Source organism: Impatiens glandulifera, chromosome 6, assembly GCF_907164915.1.
Source record: "Impatiens glandulifera chromosome 6, dImpGla2.1, whole genome shotgun sequence".
NCBI classification, from domain to species: Eukaryota; Viridiplantae; Streptophyta; class Magnoliopsida; order Ericales; family Balsaminaceae; genus Impatiens; species Impatiens glandulifera.
In genome coordinates, this window is record NC_061867.1 from 34024347 (window position 1) to 34052091 (window position 27745).

A 27745-nucleotide genomic window follows, 5' to 3' on the forward strand; every position below is an offset into this window, starting at 1 on the left:
CTCCGTGTGTTAGACTGCACGTCTAACTACGTCTGTTAGACTTCATGTCTAACTCCATGTGTTAGACTGCACATCTAACTCTGTGTGTTAGAATACACATTTAACTACGTCTATCAGACTGCATATCTAACTCCGTGTGTTAGATTGAACATCTAACTACGTCTATTAGACTGCATGTCTAACTCTGTGTGTTACACTACACGTCTAACTACATCTGTTAGATTGTACGTCTAACTACATTTGTTATACTGCACGTCTAACTCTGTGTGTTAGACTGCACGTCTAACTACGTCTGTTAGACTGCACGTCTAACTCCGTGTGTTAAATTGCACGTCTAACTTCGTATAACTCAATGCATCTAATGCCAAATCAGTCTAATGAACCTCATTAAGACTAAGTCTAATATACCATGTTTTCGATACACTGCACCAAAAACAATTAGACGACATAGATTGAGTTTTATATACATTCATCATTAAAATTCTAATAGTCAAACTACTTTGACACTTAGTCAAAATAATTTGACCCAACAATTTCCCCTTTTTTGATGATGATGTTAAAACTTTGCATAGGTAACAAATTAAACACCCATCATATAAAATGCAAAGTAAAACTTGTTCATCCATCTTACACAAACACTTTCCAAAACTAATATTCAAAAACATAGTTAAAGGAACAGAGTTTATAAGTTAACAAAGTAGGAGAAATGAAATTATTGTTCTTCCCTTTTCACACGAGGATCGATCGGGAAACGAGTTCCTTCATAGCTCATCCCTTCACCTGTCATCTCTTAACCAATTAGCAGATTACGAAAAGGAGGAAGAGGGCGACCACCACGACCAGTTCTGTCACTCCTGCCACCACGAGCGGTTCCATCACTTCGGCCACCACGAGTGTCGCTAGTGCTTTTACCACCGCGATCACTGTTTCGACCACCGCCTCTTTTATTCGGTCTACCGCCATCATCGCTGGTTTGCTTTCGCTTGGATCTGGTGCCGGTTGAAACACCGTCACCTTTTCTATCTCTATCCGCCTCGCCCTTAGTAATGAGTTTTAGCTCTTTCTCAGCAGCAGCTTTAGCATTCTCTTCAGCTTGAAATTTCCTGGCAATGGAATCAGCATACTCTTGTCTTTCAGCATCTATTCTTCTCATGTTGCCTTGAATTTCAACCAACTGATTTTGAAACAAGCCCATTCCTTCCATAACCTCACGTTGAAGATCAACATTGATTTGTCTTTCAATGTTCATCATTTCGGATTGTCGATTTAAGAGTTTCTTTTCAAATTTTAAAAAATTCGTATTTGCGATATGAACCTCGTACGTGTTCTTCTTCAACGTTTGCTCTAACTCTTTATGAGTCTTAACAAGATTAGAAAAATCCTTCTTGTCCTCTTTCTGGGTCTTCATGATTTTCGTCATATTAGATTGCATTACTGACACATTCTTCTGGAGCGTTGCTAACAAAGCTGACATGGACTTTATGAGCTTTGTACCATCAGGCAAAGATCCTTCATTAGATGAATTTTCTTGCGAATATGCTGCAAAGGTCTGAATAGGGATGAAGTGATCATGAACTTGCATAGACTTCTTTGGTTCATCTGACTTGCTTTTAGATTTATTTTCTTCTTCATTTTCCATTTCTTCATATGCCCTATCAATTCTATCTAGTATATTTCCTGAATTGTGATAAGGGTGAAGAATATTATCATAAATTTTTGCAGCGTTTATATCCGGAAATGGTAGAGGCTTGGATGAATTAACATTAACTCGTTCTCCCTCAGATGAAGAACTCTTCTCCGATTCTTCGTTTCTTGAGGGTTCCCCCTCAGATCTGGCAGCATTAGGCTGACTAACTTCACCCTCTTTCTCTTGTGATGCCTCTGTTTCAAGAACATGGGACTTCAACACTAATTCTTCAGTAGATGGGTTTGCTTGAATGACTTCCACAACTTTCTCCATTATAGGTTGAGCCATTGACATTTTTCTTCAGTAGAAAAACTTCTCAGTTCAATTAGAAGAGCAGCAGCTTGCTCATCTTTATCAGCTGCAGGATCATCAGAGATGTCCATTTGTTCATCTTTATTAGAAGAACTACCAAATGGGCTAGCTTCTGAGCAGCTTGCTCCATGAACGTATCTGGAAACAACAGAAACGTAGTCCTCCATGATCTCGTCCAGCCTTTTCATGGCTTTTTCTTCATCTTTGGCATTCTTCTCTAGAGGGTTGAAGTTGGCTCTTCTGGCCTGCAAAATAGGAAAGAAAGCTCTTCCTCTCATATTTGCTTCCATTAGATCTTTTCTCTTAAGAGCTTCATACACTTCTGAAGTCTTGGCCCACTTCAAGACTCTTTTCTCATTTTTGACGATCTGTAACCATTGACTGGTTATGCCTTTGCCTTTGATGACCCCGGTATATTTGATAGACAATCTATTTAGGACCCAAGTATCAAAGATTTCTATATTTTCAACAGCAGAAGTCTTGGCCTAATTCATCATAAGGTCAACAATACACGTTGCCTCAGAAACTTCCTCATCATGATTAATGACAACATCCTTCACTTTTCCGATCACTTCGACTGGCTTTGGAAAAGGTCTTGGTTCCCAAAAAACAATTCTAGCGGATTTCTTGCAGAATGCGTGATTTCATGGGCAGACAAGGGTTTGATGAAGAGTCCTGGTGTAGGTTCGGCTGGAACTATCTTGCTAGTCACCAAAGACTCCGTTGGGACAATGTTTGGAACGTGAGGCATTTCTATTAACATAGAAGTAGCCTTCTCAGATTCACCACCAGCAGTAGAGGTGAGACAAGCATCTTGCTCAGCTGCTACAAGATCAATTTGACGAGCATGAGACACAACCCTATCAAAGTTTTTAGTGGTTGGACGAACTGACTCAACAGTTGGCCCGGCAGCAGATTCCTCAACAGGAATAAAAACATATTTATCTTGTTCCATCTTAGAAACATTAAATTTGGGCACTTTGGCTAGGGGTTGGGGAGAAGTTACCTTCAATGACGCTTTCATCGATTTAGACGTGATAGGCGCCTTTAATTTTTTTCCTTTAGAAACAGAGGACCTTGATGATCTTCGCAACTGACTAGCAGCCGGACACAGGGGAGACATATGAATGGTGGCAAGTTCGACTGGACCTTACTTGACTCTGGAATCAACTATTCCAGAATCCTTCTTCGAGGATCTTTTAAGGCTGGTAGAACTAGCCTCAGACTCGTTTACAATTTTGGTTCGTTTGGCTCCTGTAGACACGATAGAAGCCGCTGGATGTTTGGATCGGGTCACAGACCTTCCTGCTGTCTGTTGGCTTGAGGCTCCTGAGAGAGACTCTTTGTTGTTTTTCATTCTGACTAGGGTGTTAGCGACTAAGAAGACAGTGTACACCCTGATCGGGTTGATTGGTTCAGAATCCTCCATTAGGACCCCCAAATGCTCCAATAGACAACTTATTTGAGCAGAAAAGTTTATGCTCTCCTTGTTCTCCTGATTGATTCCAAAATAGAGGTTTTGGAACAGCGTTAAGGCCCAATTGACCTGAATCCCTTTTGAAATGGCAGACATCAATCGATTTTAACTATATAAATTGAAGGACCACGCCTTCCCTTGGAGCGCCTTAGCCACCACGTCATTTAGCAAGATAAATTGAGGTTTGAGAGCCTTGTTACTCCCATTAAGTCGAATCGCCGAACCGTCGGCTGAGAAAACCTTCTTCATTTTTTCTGTCACCTCCGATGGTATATGCAGGTTGAAAGTATGCCCTTCTGATGGAAGTTCAAAGAACTTTGCATAAACCGCTTCGTTGAAGGAGATTTCGGTTCCATTTACGGTTGCTACAATATAATAGCCCACCATTGTTGCAGATTTGAAGAACTCTCTCACTTCTTTTTCGTGGAAAATGAACGGCCCTCCCAGATACTTTCCCAGACCGGAATATTCAAGGGATCTGAACATTTCGACCACCTTTTGCTGATCGAACGTGTAAACGGAAGGAAAATCCACCTATAGAGTACAATGACCAAGCGTGATTCTCTTGTTTCCCATTTTTCAGAAGAATACGAACAAAAACACAATGAACAAAGATTTTTGAGAGAGAAAGTCAGAGAAATCTAGGGTTCTTAGAAATCTTGAGTGAGAAAAAGTTTTCAATCTCATGCAAAACCGTCCTTATATAGACTACCAAGAGTCATATAGGATAACCGTCGTTTTTCTTAAGGGTATGGCCCATCAATTAATTTTAGACGTCTTTTCCAAAGAGTCATCATTATATTTAGGGTATATTAGTCGATCTCTCTTAACATTGAAAGACAGGTGTCTTCATGTTATTCGGAGATGACTGTTTTTATGTTTGAGCGGGAAAAATAGTTATCTCCTCACGTGGGACAGCTTTCCTTGATCGGTCTAATACACACGTAGTTAGACGTTTTTCTTACTACACCCATCTATGAAAACTAAACGTCTATTAGACGCATGGGTCTATTAGACGCAAGTGTCTAATCATGTGTCATATATACGTCTAATGTCTATTAGACGTGTACGTCTAATTACGCATGAATATCACGTATTGGACGTGTGTTTGGTTAGACGTGAGCATCCACTTACTCTTGACATAAAAACGTCTAATGTTTATTAGACGTGTACGTCTAATCGCGCAGGATATAGACCAAGACACGTAGACTTACATGCATAGAGTGTGAGCAAAAATACGTCTAAGTACATTCCTCTTCCTTTAGACGACCTAATAGACCGATTAAGGCCTTTCGTCTGAGTGTATCTTTATTTTTCAAAATAACTTCTCCCTCTCATTTTGTGGATGTACAAAATAATAAACAAATGTTTTGAGGTCCTTAGGACCAAAAGCACAGAAAAACATTTCGTCTTCTGGAATGGCAAATGCCATTGTTGATCTTCTAAGATGTATACACAAAAGAGTATTCTCCTTGCTTTCTTCCTGCAGCCCTCCTGCATCACCTATACAAGAAACTATTTACAAACTTTGGTACTCATATTTAATTGGGTCCACGATCAATTAGTCCCTTAGGAATCCATATTTGAGATATTCTAATGGATTTCCCCTTTTGTGTTGTGATTAATGCGTATGATTTTGACTTGGCAGACGCCTTCTTGCTAGCCACTAATCCCTTAGTTTTTGAAGAAAACTTTCTTTTAAAACACTTTGACTTTGAGTCAAGTTTTAGGTTGTCAGACTTGCTGGCTGCTTCTAACTTATTTTTCAGCTAGCTAATAGTCGGCGGAACATAAGTTTTTTCATTTTTAAATGCTACTTCCTCATGAACGGGATCAGATTCAATATCAGTTAAACCCCCTTTAACAAAGCTTATTGGCTTAAGCTTGTCATTAATTGAGTTTGACTATTTACAAGACCGGTTTGGGTCATCGCCATCAAATCCTACACCGGATCTAGATCCAGCAGGTTTTAACATGCTGATCTGATATTTGACAGCATCTCCAGACCTTGTCCATGCACTGACAACATAGTTTAACCTCTTGTTTTCAGCAGAAAGAGTTTGAATCTGTTCTTTAAGCATCTCATTCTCGGATGAGATCTTTACTACCTTCTTTTCAAAAACATTTGAATCTTCAGTTTGAGATAAGATTTGTTGAGACACTTTAGGTGACGATTTTGTTTCATTTAGGGATTCTACTAGCTTTATGTACTCTATGACCATGTCATCTAGTGCAGCTATCAGTTGTTCCCTTGAAAACTTTTCAGACGAAAAATCAAATACCTATGTTTCCTGAGTCTCTTCTTCATCTTCTCTTGCCATGAAGCAAGCCACTTCTTCGTCATCACTGTCACTAGATGAGAAGTAAGAGTCACGGTGGTTTCTTTTGTTCTTCCCGTCTCCTGCCATGAGAGCCTTCATCTCTTTTTCATTATCCTTCTTATCTTCACGCTTAGGCTTTCGACATTCCGATTGGTAATGACCTGCAATGCCATAGTTATAACATTTAACATTAGCTTTGGATTTCTTATTATCATTGGAATTTGAAGAGCTTGAGTTAGAGTTGCTCTTCTTCATGAAGTCACCAAACTTCTTCACCAAGAGAGACATGGCATCGCTGCTCAGTTGTTGAGCCGCCATCTTCACATCAGCAGCGACTGGTGGCTCTTCAGCAGTCACCAACGCCTTGGCAATGATAATAGATGTGGACTGATCTTCTTCAATCCTACAGTTCACCTCAAACTCGTAGGCCTTGAGATCAGCGAACAGATCGAAGAGCGAGATCTTGTTGAGGTCTTTGGATTCCCTCATAGCCATCGTCTTTATATCCCATTCCCTCGGAAGAGAACGCATGACCTTAATAGCAAGCTCCCTATTGCTATAGGTCTTACCAAGGATAGATAAGGAGGAGATAATCTGGCTAAATCTGGTGTCGAACTCGTTCATTGTTTCACCGGGACGCATCTTGAAACTGTCAAACTGTTGAGTGGCAACCATAATCTTGTTTTCCTTGGTTTGCTCGTTGCCCTCACGCAGTTGGGTGAGTCTGTCCCAAGCCACTTTAGTAGTATCACACTCGATGATATAGTTGAACATGTTGTCATCGAGAGATCTATACAGAACATTAAGGTTCATGTTGTTGAAGTTATTCTTCCTTTTGTCTTTACTGGTCCATTCGGATTTCTCCTTATCGATCTTGATAGGACCATCTATGATGACACTCCACATGTCGTCATAGAGAGAAGAGAGATGAGCACGGACTCTCTTTTTCCACACGATATAGTTTTCTCTAGAGAAAGTGGGGATTGCAGTTGTTCTGGCATCTTTGGTTATGGTCTACATTCTTGGAAAAGGCTTGAGAATAGAAACAAGGCTCTAATACCAATTGATAGGATCGGCGTAATCAATAGAGACGGGGGTCTGGGTATTGATGAAGGCTTAAGTAAAACGATTTGATAGAAATCTTGTTCAGGATTTAAATCACTTTCTATTCTGCACAAACCCTTGCAAACTCTTGAACGGTTCAAGTGCGGAAACGTTTGCTTAGGTTTGAAGCTAATAATCAAGAATGAAAAGATGACACAAAAATAACGACACAGAAATTTGTTTATGGATGTTCGGAGTTAACTCTCCTACGTCACCCCTTCTTCCAACCACTGGAAGGATTCACTAAACTTTCAACGAATCAAATACAGTTGCACGACTAGATCACTATTGAATAGAACAAACTCTATTCAACTTACAATATGAAGAATATCACTCAGCTAATACACTGCTTTGATTCTAACTCTCTCTTAATTGAACACTCAGTAAAAGCAAGAAAGCAGTTCTCTCAATATCAGAGTTTGAGTATTCGCTTAGGATAGAATAATCTGAGTATCGATAGATCGATAATTCTTCCGTTGTCATTGAGGATCTTTAAATAAGGAGCAGGTACCAACGGTCGAATCTTCCATAATGACACGTGGCGAGCTTCCATTGGAGCGCCTCCATAGTACATAGAAGACTCTAAGCGCTAGGATCGTGGTCGTACCAATCTGGTAGTGCGCCAAATATTCTTCAAGGATATTCTTTCAAAAACAAGTAGTGGGAAGAATATTTTCTTACGTGGCATTAATCAATTGGTTGCAATTGGCTGTCGTACTGATCTTCACTGGAAAGTGGAGCAGGAGTAGTATACAGCTAGCTGGTCGAGAGTAGACGTGTGCTAGCTTCAAGCAACTACTTTAAGCATGGCATAAGACGTATTTCACTTAGACGACCTAGTCTAATGAAATTAGACGCCCGTGTCTAATTGCAAGATCCATTAGAGTCTAATGGGATTAGACTACACGTCTAATAACATCTCCCTTTAGATTAATGAGAAGGAGTTAGACTGGACGTCTAACTTCCATTAGTTAGACTACACGTCTAACTATACATCCTTTCATACTAATCTGAAGGAGTTAAACTGCACGTCAAACTCTCATCTGTTAGATTGCACGTCTAACAACGTTTGTTAAACTGCACGTCTAACTTTGTGTGTTAGACTGCACATCTAACTACGTCTGTTAGACTGCACGTCTAACTCCGTGTGTTAGACTGCACGTCTAACTCCGTGTGTTAGAGTGCATGTCTAACTACGTCTTTTAGACTGCACGTCTAACTCTGTGTGTTAGAATGCACGTCTAACTACGTCTGTTAGACTGCACGTCTAACTCCGTACGTTAGACTGCACGTCTAACTACGTCTATTAGACTGCATGTCTAACTTTTGTGTTAGATTGCACGTCTAACTTCGTATAACTCAATGCATCTAATGTCAAATCAGTCTAATGAACCTCATTAAGACTAAGTCTAATATAACATGTTTTTGATACACCTGCACCAAAAACAATTAGACGTTATAGATTGAGTTTTATATACATTCATCATCAAAATTCTAATAGTCAAACTTCTTTGACACTTAGTCAAAATAATTTGACTCAACATAATCTAACAACCAATTGGAGACTCTTTATCAAATAAATAATCTTTTAAATTATTTTTTTATTTAATTTAATTAAAAATTTCGTTAATCAAAATTTTCTTTCATTGTTTCAAATCTAAAAGATTATTCAAATTTTGTATAACTAATTTTAAATGGTAAGAACTGATTTCGTAAATATTATAAAATAATGTTTTATTTAAATGATTTTTAGCACGCAAATCGATATTAAAATGTCTCGAAGCTTGAGTTTTTTCGGGAAAAGAATTTTGCGGGGTTACATTTTTGTTGATATATTTTGGCATATTTCAATATATTTTGATCCATTCTAACTTGCATGCAAACAAGCTCTCACAATTATTTTTGTCACAATATGTGAACATAAACAATGATATTAACTCCATTTTCTTTAAAAGAGAATTTTTACATACATTCACATTATGTTTGTTATCACATTTCTAACTTTTTATCAGACCGAAATTTGTTATGTTGTTTGAAGTAATGACTACAAAGACGTGTTATTTACCTGTCTTTACAAATTGATTTAATAATTATAAGTTTAAAATCTATTAATTATATATTCAAAAATTAATTTTTACAATAATTTTACAATTTAAAATTAATTATTTAATTTAAAACTTAATTATGTTTATAAAAATATTTAATTAATAACAATAAGTTAAGTTACTTAATTTGAAACATACAAAATCAAACAAAAATAATAAATCAATAAAAATTAGAAATAAATATGTCAAACAATATGTTTAGGTGGATGATAAAAATGTTGAAATAAATAAATATTTTATAATTTAAATAAAAAAGGTAGGTATTTTAAGAAAAAATAAACAAATATAAAATTTTGGTAGAATAAAAAAAATAATTCAATCATATATATATATATATATATATATATATATATATATAATATAACATAATTTTACTTAATACAAATTTAAATATCATACAATTAAAATATTTTCCAATAAATATGTCAGAAATTTGGCACGAAATTCGCGAAATTCCCATATTGACATATAATAAGAGGTGAGGTGTCAGCTCAAGAAGATTGGTGGTCTACCCTTGGGTTCTTGTCAACAGGGATACGTGTATCTATATATGTCGAATAATCTTATTTTAATTTGAGTAATCCTATTTTAATGATTGATAAAATATTAGTTAGAATGTTTGTGGGATTAATGATAACAAGAAGCGTCGTATTCTTAAACTTCTTGTAGGGTCTACTAGAAGTGGAATATATTGTTTTTGTGATACGAATATTCGTCAGATTGATCAATAGATTGTTAGGGATCTATGTAATTGGCGATTGTGTGAATGGGTAGCACTTGACTCTATTGGAGCGTCGGGTGGGATTCTAATTGCTTGGAATTATAACGTATTCGAGAAGATGGATGTTGATATTGTAAGATTTTCAATTAGCGTGCAACTTAGGAATCGGGGAGATAATTTTCGTTGGGTGATGTTTGCAGTTTATGGACCGATGCTCCCGAACTAAAAGCGAAGTTTTTTAACGAGTTGATAAGAGTGGCTAGATTATGGAATCTATCGATCATATTTGTTGGTGATATGAACAAAGTGAGGGACCTATCTAAAAGAAATAGTGCTAGTCAATTGACTAGTCAAATGAAAGAGTTCTCTGATACTATCGAGAATCTAGAACTTGTGAATTCACCACTTGAAGGAGGACGATACACGTTCAAAAGAGGCAGTGGAAATGGTGGATTGTCTTAGTCTCGCATTGACAGGTTTTTAGTTAGTGAGTCGATATTTCTTTAGCGTAGGGTTGTGGATAAGTCGTGTTGCCCTTTTAGGTTCGAGAATAAGTGGCTAATCAGGGACAACATTGTGACACGTGTGCAAGAATGGTGGGTTCTCAAATTCCTTTCGAGCCACAAATATGGCTCATACATTAGATCACCAATTTTTTTTAGCTTACACCTCTTATTATATGTCAATATAGGAATTTCACGAATTTTGAGAAACATTTTTTACTTTTCAGCAAGAATCTCCCCTCTAGGATATTTGTTTCCCAAATTATTATATATACATATATGGATAGATTTTGAATAATTAAAAAAAAATATAATTTTACTTAATACAAATTGACAGCACAAAATTAAAATATTTTGCCTAATCTATATACATATCACAAAATTAATACAGAAATACTCTTCTGATTTTGTTTTTCTTACATTTGAAACGTACAATTGCCTAAGTCCGTTTCCCAAATTAATAACATAAATGTTGTAACTGGATAGTACAACATTATAGTAATTGCATACCATCATTACGTAAGTGTGTAATATTATAAAATTAATAATATTAGCCTCAAATTTACAAAATCATTGTAATAAAAAAAATTAAAACATATTATTCTGTTTCTATATACAAACATATTTTTATTATTTAAATGCAAATGGATTAACAATGAAATGTAATGAAATCTACGAGAGAAAAAGAGTTCTACAATGGTGAAATTTTGCTTAGTTTATCTACATTACATTTTTTCAGTCATTCTTATTACATCAGTCATTGCCTTTTCTTCTTCTGATTCAACCGAGGATGAGAGAACGGTAACATAACTCAATATATATTATATTATATATAGATTTTTGCATTTTAATAATGAAATTAGTTTTCCTGTAAAAAATTTGTTGAAAATTTGTTCTTTAAAATATAAAACTTAAATTAGTTCTTATGTGAATATATTATTTTATATGATTGCATCAATTTGAATATATTTGTAATTCTTTCGGTTTTTTTAAAATAACAAGGATTAAATTAATTTTTAGGTATATATAATTTACATGGGAAGTCTTCCAGAGGGAGAGTATTTAGCTCGTTCTCATCATGTTAGTTTGCTCCAAACTCTTTGCCATACCAACAAGTATGTGATCAATTTGTTTTCATATTTATTGATCTTTTTATTTAATAATATTTTTTTTATGGCTTATAGTTTGTTTGACACTTAACATAGCACAAGTGCATTTTTTTCAACAATTATGTGATGAGAAGAAATGCCATACAAGTTAATTTGAATATAATCATATAAGAATAAAAAGATTTGAGTATTCTGATTTTCAACCCTTATAAACATACTAACGTTGAATTTCTTATATTTAGTATGGTTGAAAAAACTCTAGTGAGAAGTTATACAAGAAGTTTTAATGGTTTTGTCGCTAATCTCACCCTTAGAGAAGTTTCCAAGCTTAAAAGTAAGTTTTTTATTAAATTTTGTCTGAATAAAAGAAACACAAATATTTAATACGAACAAATATACAAGAACTAATTTTACCACATTAACTTATATATGTATACAGGTGTGGATGAAGTTATATCGATTTTTAAAAGTTATCAATTTCATACTCAAACCACTAGATCTTGGGAATATATGGGTTTTCCTCTAAATGTACCTCGAAATCCAAGAGTTGAAAGTGACATTATAATTGGACACTTTGATAAAGGTGTACTACCCGATGCACATAGTTTCTCCGACGATGGTTTAGGTCCTATTCCCAAGAAATGGAGAGGTGTTTGTCTTGGTGGCAAGAACTTCACCTGTAACAGGTACCTATATATTCTCTATATTTCTCTACAATTCTGTAAATCATTGAATTACATATGAGCAAGGGCGGAGCCAAGTACAAGCCGGCCGGGCTGTAGCCCGGGTAGCCTTAAACAGCCTGCATGTATTTTATCAATAACGACGGTAAATTACCGTCGTTATTGATTATTTCCGTCGCTAAAAGACATTGGTGACAGCAAACTAAAAACTAGTCCGGATAGATTTTTTTTAATAAAAATTTAGCCCGGGTAGGTTTCAAATTCTGGCTCCGCCCCTGCATATGAGTAATGATGAACTTTGAAACAATTTAATGCATTCTTCTATCTTGAACAGGAAGTTGATTGGAGCACGATTTTATAGCGATTCAAAAGATGCATTGGATATGAATGGCCATGGAACCCATACAGCTTCAATAGCCGCCGGTAGAATATTAAAAAATGTCAGTTTTTTTGGTATAGCCAACGGAACTGCAAGAGGGGGTGTTCCGTCAGCCAGAATAGCCACCTACAAAGTTTGTGAAGCTTATTGCAATGGTTATGATATATTGTCTGGCTTCGATGATGCTATAGCTGACAACGTTGACATTATTACCATCTCAATTAATATCGCCTTATCTACAAAAATTAGTGATGATGTAATTGCTATTGGATCATTTCATGCAATGGAGAAAGACATTTTAACTGTAAATGCAGCAGGAAATTTTGGAGAAAAAGGCTTGGGTACGACAACCAGCATTGCACCATGGGTGTTCACCGTGGCCGCGAGTAAAGACAGGAATATCTTTAATAGACTTGTCCTTGGAAATGGACATACGCTGCTAGTAAGTAACAATATCTATTCAAATATGAGAAAATGGTACAAATATGTTGTTTTTATATGCACATTCTTTTCAATAGAGTATGGCAGTCAATGCCTTCAACATGAGTAGTCATAACACGGGGTTGGTGGATGGAAGAAGAGCCACTCGTCAATGTAACGAAACTATCGCAATGTAAAACACTCTCCAAAGACAAAGCTTCATATTAGTTGTAGCACCATTCAACTAATCCCAATGCATATATATATGATTTTATACTCATTACATTTCTGTCACCTAACATAATTGCAGACAATGCACAGTTGAGTGTCTCGACCCAAGTTTGGTCAAGGGAAATATCATATTATGTGATGCTGATTATTTTGAATCAGATGTTTTATCAAATGTGGCTGATGCCGGTGCAACCGGTGTCATTTTTCGATCAATACGAGGTTCAAGAGACATAGCTATTATTGTACCTTTACCCACTGCAATTCTTAATGACCATGATTTTCAATATGTTGAATCCTATCTTAAATCCAAAACGTTGCACACCGCGCAAATAATAAAAACTGATATTGTTGAAGATCATGTTCCCACCGTACCTTTTTTCTCAAGTAAAGGGCCAAATCCAGTTTTACCGGAAATATTTAAGGTATGAATTAAAATTATATATGAGAAGTGATAGAGAAAGTGAATTTGGTGAGGAAATGACCTGACATCACCTTCATTGGTTGGAAAATATAAAAGTAGGAGAAAAGAGATAAAAGAGATAAATTATTTAATTTTTTCAGCGAATAAGATTATGCCAAGTTATTCCCTCACCAAATTCCCTCACCAAATTCCCTCGCCTAATCATTTCTCATTATATATATTAGTAATATACACTTATTTTTCAATTTGGTTGTAGTTTAATTATTTTATATTTTGTTGTAAATCCAATAACTATGTGTCATATAATTAATTTAGTGTCTTTCCATATACATGACAGCCGGATATAGCGGCTCCCGGCGTAAATATCTTAGCAGCATATCCTCCATATATTTATATTGTAGAACCTGTGAGAAATTTTGGTCGACTAGTAACTAAGTACAATTTTGATTCTGGAACTTCCATGTCATGTCCCCACGTTGTTGGTGCGGTTGCTTATGTGAAATCAAAACATTTTGATTGGTCGGCATCTGCCATCAAATCATCTCTCATGACTACGGGTAATTGACAACCTGTCTAGTTTGTTTAATTTTCTTTCAATGAAGTTTGACTTTTATCTTTTATTAATCATATATCTATTTGATTCGATGACTTGCATGTAGCTCGAACAATGAAAGGAAATCATAATCTAGATGCGGAACTTGGCTACGGGGCAGGACACATTGATCCGATAAAGGCGGCATATCCAGGACTCGTGTATGAAACATTTATGGATGACTATTTTGAAATGTTTTGTAGTTTTTCTGAAGGAGATAATTGGAGGAAAATTTTGAGAGAAAAAAAGAAATGTCCAAAAACGATTAGAATGCTACCAAAAGATCTTAATTACCCGGCAATGACTTCTCCCGTACATAAAAACTCTACTTTTAATATTCAATTTGTAAGAGTTGTAACAAACGTTGGACATGCTAATTCCACGTATCACGCACAAACAAGTATAGAGGATATCACATTCAATGTCAAAGTAGAGCCAAGTGTCCTCTCTTTCACTAATTTAAAGGAGAGGAAAAAGTTTTTAGTGACAATTAGTGGACAATGGCTGAATCAAGACCATGTTTCTTGTTCATTAACTTGGTTTGATGGTACTCATAGGGTAAGAAGTCCCATTCTATTGTATCGATCTTCAATTATTTGATTTCTGACAAGACCAAGTTGTTATTTCCATAATATGGGAAACTTTGCTTGATAAAGCCTTTTAATAGTTGAGTCAAAATTTTATTGTATTTATTATCCACCTGACTCTAAAATAATGTAAAATGATATGTTCAATCGAGAGATAAGTTTTGAATTCAGCCAGTTATAGACACTCATATTTTGGCCCATTTAAATTGGAATTTAATCTGAAATTTAAACCTAAAACAAAAGTTTTTTTTAAAACGTTACACTTAATAATATAAGAATGCCAGATAATGTAAAATAAAAAAGCTCAACAAAGCCCATTTCTAATTTTTTAAAAGGAAGGATAAAAGATAGATAGAAAATAGTTTAGCCGTAAATAATTTTGATTGTTTCCTTAATGAGTATGGAGAGTAACCTACATGGTTAAATACATATGATAGTATGATAGAATGATTAATAAATATACATTATATTAATTAATGTGACATTTGACCTACCCAGTAAAGTAATTGTAGGATGATGCTTTGTTTGAGATAAAATTAACTTTGTGTTTAACTTATGTTGTTGATATCGTTGATTAGTTTGGTTATTTATTTTTTTGGAATTAGAGAAGAAATAGCATGACACACACAACCATGGTTCCCTCATTTAAACACAAAGTGGTTTCAAATTAAATCGAACCCGTGACATTTTGATCTCTTAAAGTTTTTTTGTTTAACGTCCTCCCGCAAATGAAACGGAGTGGCACAAACTGTGAGCTTGTAACAAAATAATGCAAAGCATTTGGATGAAAGACCTTTAGTAAGGATATTTATAATCTGATGACGAGTTGAGATGTATTGAATGATAAGTGTCTTACGAGCAACACGTTCACGAACAAAATAAAAATTAATCACAATGTGTTTGGTACGAGCATGAAAGACATGGTTGACATAGAGAAATCCAACACCAATGTTTTTTTTTAGAAAAACTACTTAGCGTCATTTCATTAAAAAAATTACCAATCCAACACCAATGTTGTCACACCATAAAATAGGAGGACGATTCAGAGTGACGTGAAGCTTGCCTAAAAGAGATTAGACCCAAAACATTTCAGTTGTAGCATGAGCAAGGGCACGATATTCAAACTTTTTACTAGAACGAGCAACAACTTGTTGCTTTTTAAAATTCCAGGAAATGAGATTGTCTCTAAAAAAAATACAAAATATCAAGTGGTGGATCAACGATCATCAGGACATTCGACCAACATAATAATATGTTGTAAGAGAAAGGATTGATGATGACCGAATATGTAATCCATGATACGGTGTATGTCGAAGATAATGTAATATTCGTTTGACAACTGCCCATTGTGTAGTGGTGGGAGAGCTCATAAACTAACACATTCGATTAACTACAATGCGAGCTCAAGACATGTAAGAGTTGTGATCGATTTTTTATGTCGACAATGACAGATTGAAAAATTTTCTAGGATCTCTATTATAAAAAGATTAAGTTTTGAAAAATAAAAAAACGCGAGGGGAATTAATTTTAAGTTTAAGGTTAAAAAAATTTTAATTTATAAAATAAGGTTTTGTAGATAACTCCATAATTTACCATCTCGTCGAATCTGGAAGAGATTGGTAGTTTTTTAATGGAAATTATCTCATAGGCCTACTTTAAATTTTTATTTTTAATTTTCTCACGACTAGAGAGTCGCCACCTAATTTATAAAATTAGAAAATTAAGAGATTCGAGTTCGGCGTTCGGTTACGTGTAGGAAATAGTTTTTTAGACGTTATGTCCCTAACGCCTTAAGGTCTTTACTAATTAACTTCGGCTGTTTTTAAACAATGTTTTATTTTTATTTTTTATATGCTAACCTAGAATCACATAAGTCACAAACTTACATAAATAAAAACCAACAAAAACTCAAAATGAAAAGCCAAATGAAAAGCCAAAATAAGACAAATAAATATGAAAAATAGAGCAAAGGACCATGGTTAACCTCCAAGGTCACAAAACCTGTATTTTAACCAAGTATGGACCTAGATCGGTCGTAATCTGCATCCTCGGTCGGACAAAGTGCAAGCGCATCGATCCCTAGTCAGCAACATCGATCCTAGGTGCAATAGACAACATCGGTCGCAAGTGCACAGAAAGCTCAGATTCTTGGTCGTATGTGAGAAACAATGTTGGTCCTCGGTCTCGGTCCTTAGTTTTGGTCATCGGTCTCAAACATCGGTCTCGGTCCTTGCTCTAGATCCTCGGTCTTGGTCTTCGCTCTTGGTCCTTGGTCTCGGTGTTCGATCTTCAGTGCTCGGTTCTCGGTCCTTGGTGATCGGTCCTTAGTGCTCAGTCCTCGGTCCTAGGTCAGCTTCATGTGAAGTTTGTGGGTCATAAGTGTCGCTAAAACAACACACTTGTTGTTCTTTCGATTTTTGACCTGATTTTAGCTAACAATTTATTTGGTGAATCAAATATATCCCAATTAATATGAAACTTTATAGAATAGATATTAATACATGTATAAACATTTACATAAATTAAAATCTTGATTTTAAAAACAGAAAATTAGAATCAAATAAATTGAATAAGACATATTATTATTTTGTCATATCTTGGAAAAAAATTTCAATTAAATGTTTTAGATCTAGCATTAAATCATAATCTTCTTGAGCTATATAAAATTCAAATCAAAGCATGGTCATGCTTCAAAAATTATTCATAACCTCTCAATCTCTCATATAATAAACCACAGTTTTAAATATATATATATAGAGATTGGAAAAGAGTTTTCTTCATTGATTAACAATTGTTCAACCTCTCACTATTTTTTAAAACATTAATCTAACGTTTAAGATTTATGATTTGTAAATCATAGACAAAATATGTATAATGCGCCTTATTTATGCCTAACATGACTGACTCGGATGGATCTATGTAGCCCAACCACTAATTTTTTTTTTAAGGTTCGAATTTGAAAATACCTACTAATTTCTTAAAAAATTTCATTATAATTCACTGTTTATTTATTTAATTATTATAAAATATGTAAAACTTACCTTTATTTATTTATTTTATTAAAAAAAATTATTAATTTTTAACCTTACTCTATTAATCTTTTTCAAGCACACACGAATCTTAAATACTGGATTTATCCTCCCACGAAATAAGTACAACCAGTCCAGTCTTGGCTAATTAGTTGAAAAATACACAAGAATGAGTCATAGAGAAAGAGTGAATAATCGTAAAGAATTAGTAAAGTCAATTTAGGAAAATTAATTGAAGGAAGAATGCAATATTACTTTATCTGGATGAGGTAATACACGCACCATTGACTAGTATGAACACATGTACAATGGTAGATATTAGAAAGCTTTTGTTAGGACAAATATTTTGAACATTTTAATTATTCCAATCCAATAGTTTCCAAACCTACTAATCCAATTTATTTGAATTTTCATGAATAATTTTTTTTAATGGAGCTTTCACATTTCTTTGTTTTTGGACACGTTCTAAAATAATATATTGTTAAATTTTCTATTATGTCAATCAAGAGCATGTTTTGAAAGGTAATTAATTTGATAAGAGACAATTGCAATTTTGAGTGTATGGTGGATTAATGTTAAATTGTAGTTAGAAAATACAAGACTGTCTGAAATGAATTTTTAAAAAATAGAAAATATTTAATTGATGATACAAATGGATTCAAGATCGTCACTCACTCAAATATGATTTTGGATTTCATATTTCCAATGATCCTAAGTATTTTGTGTTTTTATCAATTTTATTAGAAATTTGGATACTGTAGGATGAATAATTTTAATGTTTATTTCTTTATGTTCTAACAAGACTCTGCTTTGAATTTTGATCATATTTTTTATTCACGCAAAGTTTTGTTTTATAAGTTAACTTTTTGAATTCCTTTTCTTTTCATTTTGCTCATATTTTTTTTCACACATAGTTTTGCTCTATAAATTTTGTTTTCAATTCTTTTTCTTTTCATATAGTCTATTATGTATTAGTAATTGGGTTAAAACCAAATCTTACTCATTATATATATATATGTACACATTATCAATTTCAAAATCAAAAAGTCTAAAATGTTTATTGATCTTGGTTTACATTTTGTGTCATGTTTTTTCCTAATATTTCTTGTCATTTTTTCTCTATACAACTTTAAAATTTTGATTTAACCATTTATTATAAATATCTTATTAAATATTTCATGAAAATTAAATATATTCAAATAAATTATAAAAATATAATATATTTTTATTATATTATTTATGAGAGAGGAGTAACACATCAATTATCCTAGTGTCTTTATTTTAATTCAAATATTATTTTAAAATGAAAATTAACATTTCATCTATATTTATTTTTTTTCAAAAATATAAAAAAAAATATTATAAATATTCAATGTATTATGCAATTCTAAATAATCTATTAAGAAATTATTGAGGGAGAGAATTAAAAAAAAAAAAAAAAGAATAAGTGAGAAAAAAATAATAATTTTTTTATCTAATCTCCCTATAATCTATTTCCCAATATTATAAATTTGGTTTAAATCCATTTAATTGAAAAAAATCTTATGACCATCTAACTTAATGAAATAAAAAATAATGATATAATTTATTTTCTTTCCTTCTTAAATGAAATCTAAAAAGGAAAATTAAGGTAGATTATAAAATATTTAATTGATTATGAAAATCTCCATGATTTCCCCCAAATTTGTTTACCCGCGCGAACAAACGGGTCGAATCCTAAATTCCCAATTACAACCTAAAAAGGGAAACCTAATCTCCATCTTTTGACCTTAACAATATAGAACATTAAACATCTTGAATCATTCCATTAAACCCTCGTTTTCCTTCCCGTTTCCTATCATGAAAAAAGCATCCCTCCTCTCTTGGCCTGAGGCGGAGGGATGTCTATATCTATGATAGAATAATCCTCAACAAAAGGAATTCATTGATCTTGTCCTCCGACCGATCCTTAATGTCTCAGACGTTCGCTAATCAAGAGGTAATTTTTTCGCTTATTCCCATCTGGGTTCTTTATTTACTTTATGTTCGAGATTAACCAAACAAGAAAATCGGTTAGTTTTTCATATAAAAGTTGTTCTGCAGGCAGAGGAGTCGCAGGGGATGCTCATGGAGATGACAGAAATGACTGTAGAAAGAATGGAATTTATTGTTCCGTTCCAATCTCCTTGTAATCATGTTTGTTGCTTATCTGAGAAAAGGCATGACAAGAATTTGTTGGCTATGAAACTATACGGTATTATCTTCTTTTACTCAGTGGTTATGGCGGTTGAGATAGCAGGAGGAATGAAGGCTCATAGCCTTGCTATTCTTACTGACGCAGCCCATTTGCTTTCTGACATAGCTGGATTCTTCATATCCTTGTTAGCCATATGGGCTTCAGGATGGGATGCCACAGCGAATCATTCATTTGGGTTCAGTCGGCTTGAGGTTCTTGGAGCTCTGGTTTCAGTTCAGCTTATATGGCTAGTTTCTGGGATCTTAATTTTTGAAGCTTTTGATAGGATTCTTCAAGAAACACAGAAAATAGATGGGAGGATTATGTTTGCAACTGCTGCATTTGGTTTCCTTGTTAATTTCATCACTGTTATATGGATCGGTCACAGTCATGGTCACAATCACGGACACGATCACAGTCACGGTCATGGTCACGGTCACGATCATGATCACGATCATCATCATGATCAGGAACACGATTATGATCACAAACATGGAGACATAGAGAAATGCAATGATAAAGAGGAAGAAGGAGAAGGAGAAGATTCAAAGAGTCTTGTATCTGGTTCAGACAAAAACAAGACTAAGAATTTAAACATAAATCTTCAAGGGGCATACCTACATGTGATGGTTGACATGATTCAATCTGTTGGTGTGATGATCGCTGGATTGGTTATATGGGTGAAGCCGAATTGGCCTGTGATTGACTTGATCTGTACACTTATCTTTTCATTAATTTCATTAACAACCACCATACCGATGCTGAAAAGATTGATCTACATATTGATGGAGAGAACACCAAATGAAGTGAATGTCATTAACTTGGAGAATGGATTGAAATGTATTGATGGTGTTAGTGATGTTCATGATCTGCATGTTTGGACAATCACAGAAGGGAAAAATGTGATGACTTGTCATGTGATTGTTGAGCCGGATTTCAAGTCAAATGAAATAATTTTGAATATTAAGGAGTATTGTGTAAAAACATTTAGAATTCATCATGTGACAATACAATTGGAGACAACATCATAGTTTCAGTTAGTTCGATTCTGTTTTTTCTCTGTGTTTGCTCTTTTCATTAGCTTGTTTAGTTTAATATCGGTTACAGAAGGGCGGGTTACAGAAGGCTGGTCGGGAATCCTCTTAAACAAAAATTGAAGCAACTATAAGTGGCTGTCAAATATGATAATAAAATCAAGATTACATTATGTGACAGAAATATGTCTTTAATTTGAATCACTGTGCTTTGAAATATGATTTAGTTCTTTTTAGTTTCATACCATGATATATAACATACAAACAATTAAAACAGTCATCATTTTGCCATGATAAATAGGTCATGTAAATTGTTTGTTGTCAAATTATTAGTTAGCTTCTCCAGATACCTTGATAGATGTTAACGAAAATAATGTGGTCAATTATTTTTTATAATTAATTACTTTTTGAGATTGTTTTCGATTTTAGAAATGACCACAATTAAAAAAATATATTTGAGAAAAAATAAACATTCTTTTTTATGTAGACCTACCAATAGCATAATGAAGATAAGATATTAGAACATGTGTGGATTACAATGCACCAATGACATTGGTCTAAGTCAATTCCCACTTTCTTGATTTATGCAAATTGGCCCATTTGAAATGGAGTAGAATGCTTAAATTTTGTTTGTTTCCAATTTTGTTTTATTTCTTATTCCCTAAGAAATTCTAAATTCCTCACACAAATATATATATTTAAATAATTGACCAATTATAAATTTGTAAAAATAATATTACTTTAAATTTTATGATTTTTTTTTTAAATATTAATTATATATGGTTAGATTATGGTGACCCAAATAAGTTTTAATCGGTACATATGCCTATGCTTGTTATGAAATAAAAGAAATCATAACTATTTGATATTTGTGTCCATTAAGCATAGTTATGTGAGATATATATGATCTTAGTTAGAGTTTTAACACATACAAAATATTGGTCATTATTTATCTCTAAGTTGTAATATTCTTTTGTCAACTTAGTCAAAAGTTTTTTTTTATTATCTATGATTTTCCCGTTTTAAGTTTTTACATAAATTTTGTATTATTATTGTGTTTTCTTTGTTTATACTTAATCTTTTTTTTTTATCTTAATTAGTTTTTGATCAATATTCGTTTTTCAACAATTGGTTTCAAAGCCTTTGAGCCATTTTATTCTAAGAAGTACAATATTCCGTTGTTAGATCTTAACACTAGATTTTCTTTATGAAATATAAAGTTACAAGGTCTGCTCGCTCAGATGGATTTGGACAAAACTTTATTAAGGTTTAATAAGATGCCCATTTTGTGGACAATAGAAGAGAAAAAGAAGAATGATCACAAAAATATGTCTCATATACAACAAAATCCGTCGAACAATATTACACAATTCTGCTAAATTATAGTTGATAACTAGAACAACTATGTATGACAAAAAGTCTTACTATTAAGATGCATTTGAAGTAGAGATTCAGGCCCGGACCTACTGTGTAATAAGTGAGGCAATTGCCTCAGGCCCAAATATTTTTGGGGCACCAAACTCTTCAAAAATAAATAAATTATAATGATATGTTCATGGACTTATTTTTAAAAAGCCCATAAATAATAATTGATAACCTATCAATGATAAGCCCTAACTTAATTTGTATCCAAAAAAATAAAAATAAAAAACACTATCTTACTTGGAGAAAAGAATCGTACGATACTCATTAATCAACAAAATGAAGGAAAAAAAAATAAGAACAGGCATTCTGGAAAAAGAAAAGGAAACACTTCCCCCAAACCCCAAGCCTGTCGTTGATCCTCCAACTTGCCGGAATCGGAGCAAAAAACTCAGTCGTCTCCTTCCCCGAGCTCTTGTGTCTTTTTCGCTCGTTCCAACCTTGTTTCTCAGCACTGCGCCACTGCCCACTAGAGTTCTTCCTCCAATTTCGGTGAGATTTTGGTTTGATTTACTTGATTATTTTTGGTTGTTGAGGACTTGTTTGGTACAATGGTGGATTCACAATCTGTATTTTGCATTATTGCATAACAGAAGTGCAACATTGTGGTTAATCATAGATTCATAGAATGTTGGTTAATCTATAAATTTTTAATGCAGATTAGCATTTAGAGTTTTATCAAGCATGCCTCCTATAAGAAAACAATTGTCTAGGGCAGAAAAAAGAAAGAAAAAACAAAAGGAAGATGCTTTAATTCAAAGCCAAGTGGAAGCCTTAATAAGTATTTTCACAAGCGATCAAATAGTAGAGCAAGTGAACCAGAATGACATCGATGATAAGTTGAATGATCGGGAACATGGTGAATTGAATGAACTTCGCAATGAAGACATAAAACAGTCTGAAAATGAGAACGATGTAAGTATGCCTAAAAGTGACACTGATGGAGATATAAATCAAAAGATTTTGTTTCCTTTAAATGTTGATGATCCAGGAAATTGGGACAAAATGCAAAATATTAGAGACTTTTTGGTTGAAAGAGGTCCTAAAAGATATGATGATATTTTGTTTCCTCTTGATAATACTGGAAGACATTTCAATTCATCACATTATAAGAGACAATTGACAAAAGGTGAGGAAAGTGACAGAAGATGGTTAGTGTACTCTATTTCTATGAACAAGATCTTCTGTTTTTGTTGCAAGTTATTCAAAACTCAGAGAACCATGGCGAAACTTGGTTATCTGGCTGACGAAGGATACAAAGATTAGAAAAATATCAGTCGATGCCTCAATCTTCATGAAACTAGTAAAGATCATATTGATTGTATGACTAGTTGGATTGAATTAAAAAGAAGACTTCAAAAGAAAAAGACAATTGATGAAAGTGTGCAAGTAGAAATTAACAAAGATAGAGAACATTTAAAACAAGTATTGAAGAGAATAATTGCAGTTGTGCAAAGAATTGCGAAAAATAACTTGGCACTTCGAGGAGGTTGAGAAAAGCTTTATGTTGAGAATAATGGAATCTTTTTGCAGTTAATTGAAATGATTGCCGAATTTGATCCAATATGGAGAAACATCTTCGGCGTGTTCAAGAACTACAAATTCATTACTGTTAGATAAATTGGACCGGTTAAATAAAGAACTTAACAAATACAAACTCCCTGTGCAGGAACGGTTAGGAACCAGGATCGGTCAAAAATCTGACCGGTCAAAAATCTGACCGGTCAAGAATCCAACCAATCAAGAAAACAAGACCGGTTAGAAGAAGAAGTAGAGGATGTATCCAAAACCGGAAAGATATCCGGTTAACCTAAAGCTATGAACAACCGGTAAACATCCTAAACCAAAATGCATTCAACCGGAAAACCGATGAAGAGACTACTTAAGAAAGAAGTCAGAACTATCAAATTAAGTACAATCTACAAATCGGTGCAAACAGATACTTTGAGTATCTGCGGAAGATGATACCAAATGAACAGACTGTAACATTGCCATATCCATACAAGTCCGGTGATACTCTGCAGGCTGCAGAAGATCGTCTGAAGAGATCTTTCCAGTCTAGGATAAGTCAGAGGCGCAACCTTCCAGGTGCAGGCAACTGTCCAACCGACAGTTGCTACAATAAGTAAAAGACAAACCTAGCCGGTTTGACCTATGCCTTGGGAGCTTAAACCGCCAGTACTGCAACACTGAACCTCTGCTCAACCAATCAGATTCAAGGAGAAGAAATGTGACCGTTGACACATTTCACCTATAATAGAAGGAGCTGAAGAGGAGTAAATGAAGTTATCAGTTCCACCAGCTACAAGTTCTAAGAGTTATTAATTACAAGTTTATCTCTCTACAAGATTCAAAGTTTAAGTGTGCATTTGAAGTGAGATTACAATTTTGGTGAGAATTGTACGAGTGTTTATCGAGCAGCAAATAAGTCTCGATCTGATATTGTGTTTGTGTATTCCTTAGTGAATATCCTTCTCGCGGTTTCGAGAAGAAGGGGTAACGTAGTTGTTTTATCTCCGAACATCCACAAAAACCTGTCTTGTTCTTTACTTTCTGTCGGCTCTACGTTCTAACCAACTTATACTAACCGACTCATACCGCCCTAACCGATTAACATCACTTTAACCGATTTATTGAACCTCAAACCGACCTACTAAACTCCAAACCGACTTTATCCAAATCTATCTTTATTCATTCTGTGTGCGTGTTGCTTCAACCTGAAACAAACCACTTCCGCACTTGAACTCAGTTCAAGGGTTTGTGACAATTTGTGTAGTATTGAAACCCGGTGTTAATCTCTAACCGGATTAAACACCAACCGTTGAGTCAGAAGGTGTAAACCGGCCGGACCCCGGTTCCCCATCCGCGATCTAGATCCTAACAATTACACTTATCTTGGGCCCAAAATCCAAAATGAATTGATACAGATATTGGCATCTAAAGTAAGAAGTTTAATTGTTGCAAAAGTTAAGCATGCAAAGTATTTCATTGCGATACTTGATTGCACTTCAGATGCAAGTCATGAGGAACAAATGTCCCTTGTAATTAGATCCTAACAATTGGTATCAGAGTAGTTAGTTTCAATACTCAAGCAACCCGAAACAAGCAAGCATGAATCTCGAGAAGCCTCCAATGTTAGAAGGTGATGATTTCGCCAACTGGAAGATACACATGCACTTTCACCTAATCATTATGGATGATGAGATGCCGCTCATCCTGTCTGAAGGAACGATAACAATTGATAAAGATAGGAAGGATTGGACAAAAAAGGATAGGAGGAGAGCCAATCTGGACAACTATGCTAGAAGCCATATCTTCAATGTTTTGGACAGAAATACCTTTTGTAAGGTCAGAGATTGCGAAACCTCAAAGGAAGTATGGGAAACGGTGATTCAACTTCATGAGGGAAATGAAAGAACCAAGGAAAAAAGATAATGGTGGCTACCCATAAGTTTGAAAACATCAAGATGAAACCAGGAGAAACGATGAGGGAGTACAGTGACCGGTTCACAAATGTGATAAATGAGTTATCAACTCTTGGAAAGAAGTATGATAACAAGGAAACTATCATGAAAGCTTTAAGATCTCTTCCAAGTGCATGGGACATAAAGACGATGGTGATGAGGGAATCAAACTGCCTAAGCAAGATGAAGCTACACGATGTATTCGAAGATCTTAAGGCATATGAGTTTGAAATGAGATCTAGGATCGAAGATGAAGTATCAGCCTTAACCTCCACTAAGGCCTTAGTCACATCCATGGAACCGGTTGCTCCTGCACCGATCAGAACCGCTGAACAGTTCACTGAGGATGCTATGGCAATGTTTGCATAGAAATTTGGCAGATTCATGAAGAGAAGCCAACCGACAAACAACAACTACAACTACAGTGATAAATCTAATATTAGATGTTATGATTGCAATTGTTTGGGACATTTCAGGTGGGAATGCAGAAAACCAAGACGGGATGACCGGAAACCGGATGATCAGAACCAAAGAAACAACCACTCACAAACCGGTGAAGGAAGGGAAGTTCAGAAAGCACTGATAGCCGATGATGGAGGAAGTTTATGGGCTCGTAGTGACATCGATGATTAACTCACCTGTCTCATGGAAAACGAGGAATAGGTATTTGACTCTCCTTGTGAAGAATTTACTAAAGATGAGTTATTTAATGCACTAAATGACATGGTAGTAGAGTACAAGAATCTACTAACCTTAATACCAACCCAACTCAACTTTAGAACCGACCCTATAGCACCAACCCTGTCCGAACCTGAAACCAATAGTATTCAACCTAATGAAATCTTAGAAACCGAGACAGCACCTGAACTATCCTTTAAGACTGAACAGCTCAAGGAGTCAGTTCAAGAGCTGGCCGAAGAGAAAGATGCACGAACCCGGTATCGAATAGCCGCATGGAAAAGATCCAGTGAAACGGTGAACCATTTGTCTAAGTATAAAAGACATCCCAAATGCAAATTTGGTCTTGGATACAAAAACAACAGACCCGCCAACCAGAACCATTCCGACAAGATGAAGCTCACAAAAGACAATTTTCCCTTTGTAAGATTTGTCAAGAGCTCTTCAACCGACGATGAGGAACAAAGTGCCTCAAATCCGGAAGAAGAAATAACTTATGTAAGTCCAAATGACTCCGAAAAATGGCTTCATCCGGAGAGAAGGAAGTCCATCCGGCCAAAAGGTAAACAAACCGATCCACGACCACATAGAATAAACCAAATGCCACCACCAAATAAGGCACTCTTAGGAAAACAGAAAGATGTCAGACCGAGTACAAGAAAACTAGTTAGAATCATAACCAGGAAAGTTGTCCGACTTATTAAAGTCTGGATACCCAAGGGACTAATCAATTGTGGACCCAAGTAAATGTTGGTACCAAATAGTTGTAAATATGTATATTTTGCAGGATATGAAGAAATGGCTAGGAAACTCTGAGTGGTATTTGGACAGCGGTTGCTCCAGACACATGACTAGAAACAACAACCTTCTAACCGACATTAAAATAGAAACTGGTGCTATGATTGTCTTTGGTGACATCTCAAGAGGTAGAACTGTGGGCAAGGGTAAGATTGTCCATGGTAATTTAATAATTGACAATGTACTTCTAGTTGAAAATCTACATTTTAATCTGCTAAGTATCAGTCAGATGTGTGATGCTGGATATACTGTAGAATTAATTTCTTAGGCATGCATGCTTAGTTAAAAACTCCTAGGGTAACACACTACTAACCAGAAATAGGTTAGAAAATATATACAAGGTAGACTGGAAAAATGAAGTGGAGCATCCTGTTTGCATGGTAGTTAAAACCGATCAAACCTGGCTATGACATAAAAGGCTAAACCATCTAAACCTCAAAACCTTAAACTATA

At 34.7% G+C, this 27745-nt stretch overlaps 3 protein-coding genes across 3 annotated transcripts; all 3 read left to right on the forward strand.

The window, feature by feature from the left end:
- The first annotated feature begins 11265 nt into the window (after positions 1 to 11265).
- Positions 11266 to 14038, forward strand: LOC124943537 (subtilisin-like protease SBT4.3). Its single transcript, XM_047484035.1, has 7 exons — positions 11266 to 11345; positions 11582 to 11673; positions 11779 to 12025; positions 12357 to 12843; positions 12920 to 13014; positions 13132 to 13474; positions 13811 to 14038. The coding sequence occupies exons 1-7, from the start codon at positions 11266 to 11268 to the stop codon at positions 14036 to 14038; spliced, it is 1572 nt and encodes a 523-aa protein (XP_047339991.1).
- Positions 14039 to 19421: 5383 nt separating this feature from the next.
- On the forward strand, positions 19422 to 21110 carry LOC124941831 (metal tolerance protein B-like). The gene is made up of 2 exons (XM_047482186.1): positions 19422 to 19659; positions 19764 to 21110. The coding sequence occupies exons 1-2, from the start codon at positions 19633 to 19635 to the stop codon at positions 20925 to 20927; spliced, it is 1191 nt and encodes a 396-aa protein (XP_047338142.1). The 5' UTR covers positions 19422 to 19632; the 3' UTR covers positions 20928 to 21110.
- A 1926-nt stretch (positions 21111 to 23036) lies between these two features.
- LOC124943538 (zinc finger MYM-type protein 5-like) lies at positions 23037 to 23618 on the forward strand. Its single transcript, XM_047484036.1, has one exon. The coding sequence runs from the start codon at positions 23037 to 23039 to the stop codon at positions 23616 to 23618; it is 582 nt and encodes a 193-aa protein (XP_047339992.1).
- Positions 23619 to 27745: the final 4127 nt, after the last annotated feature.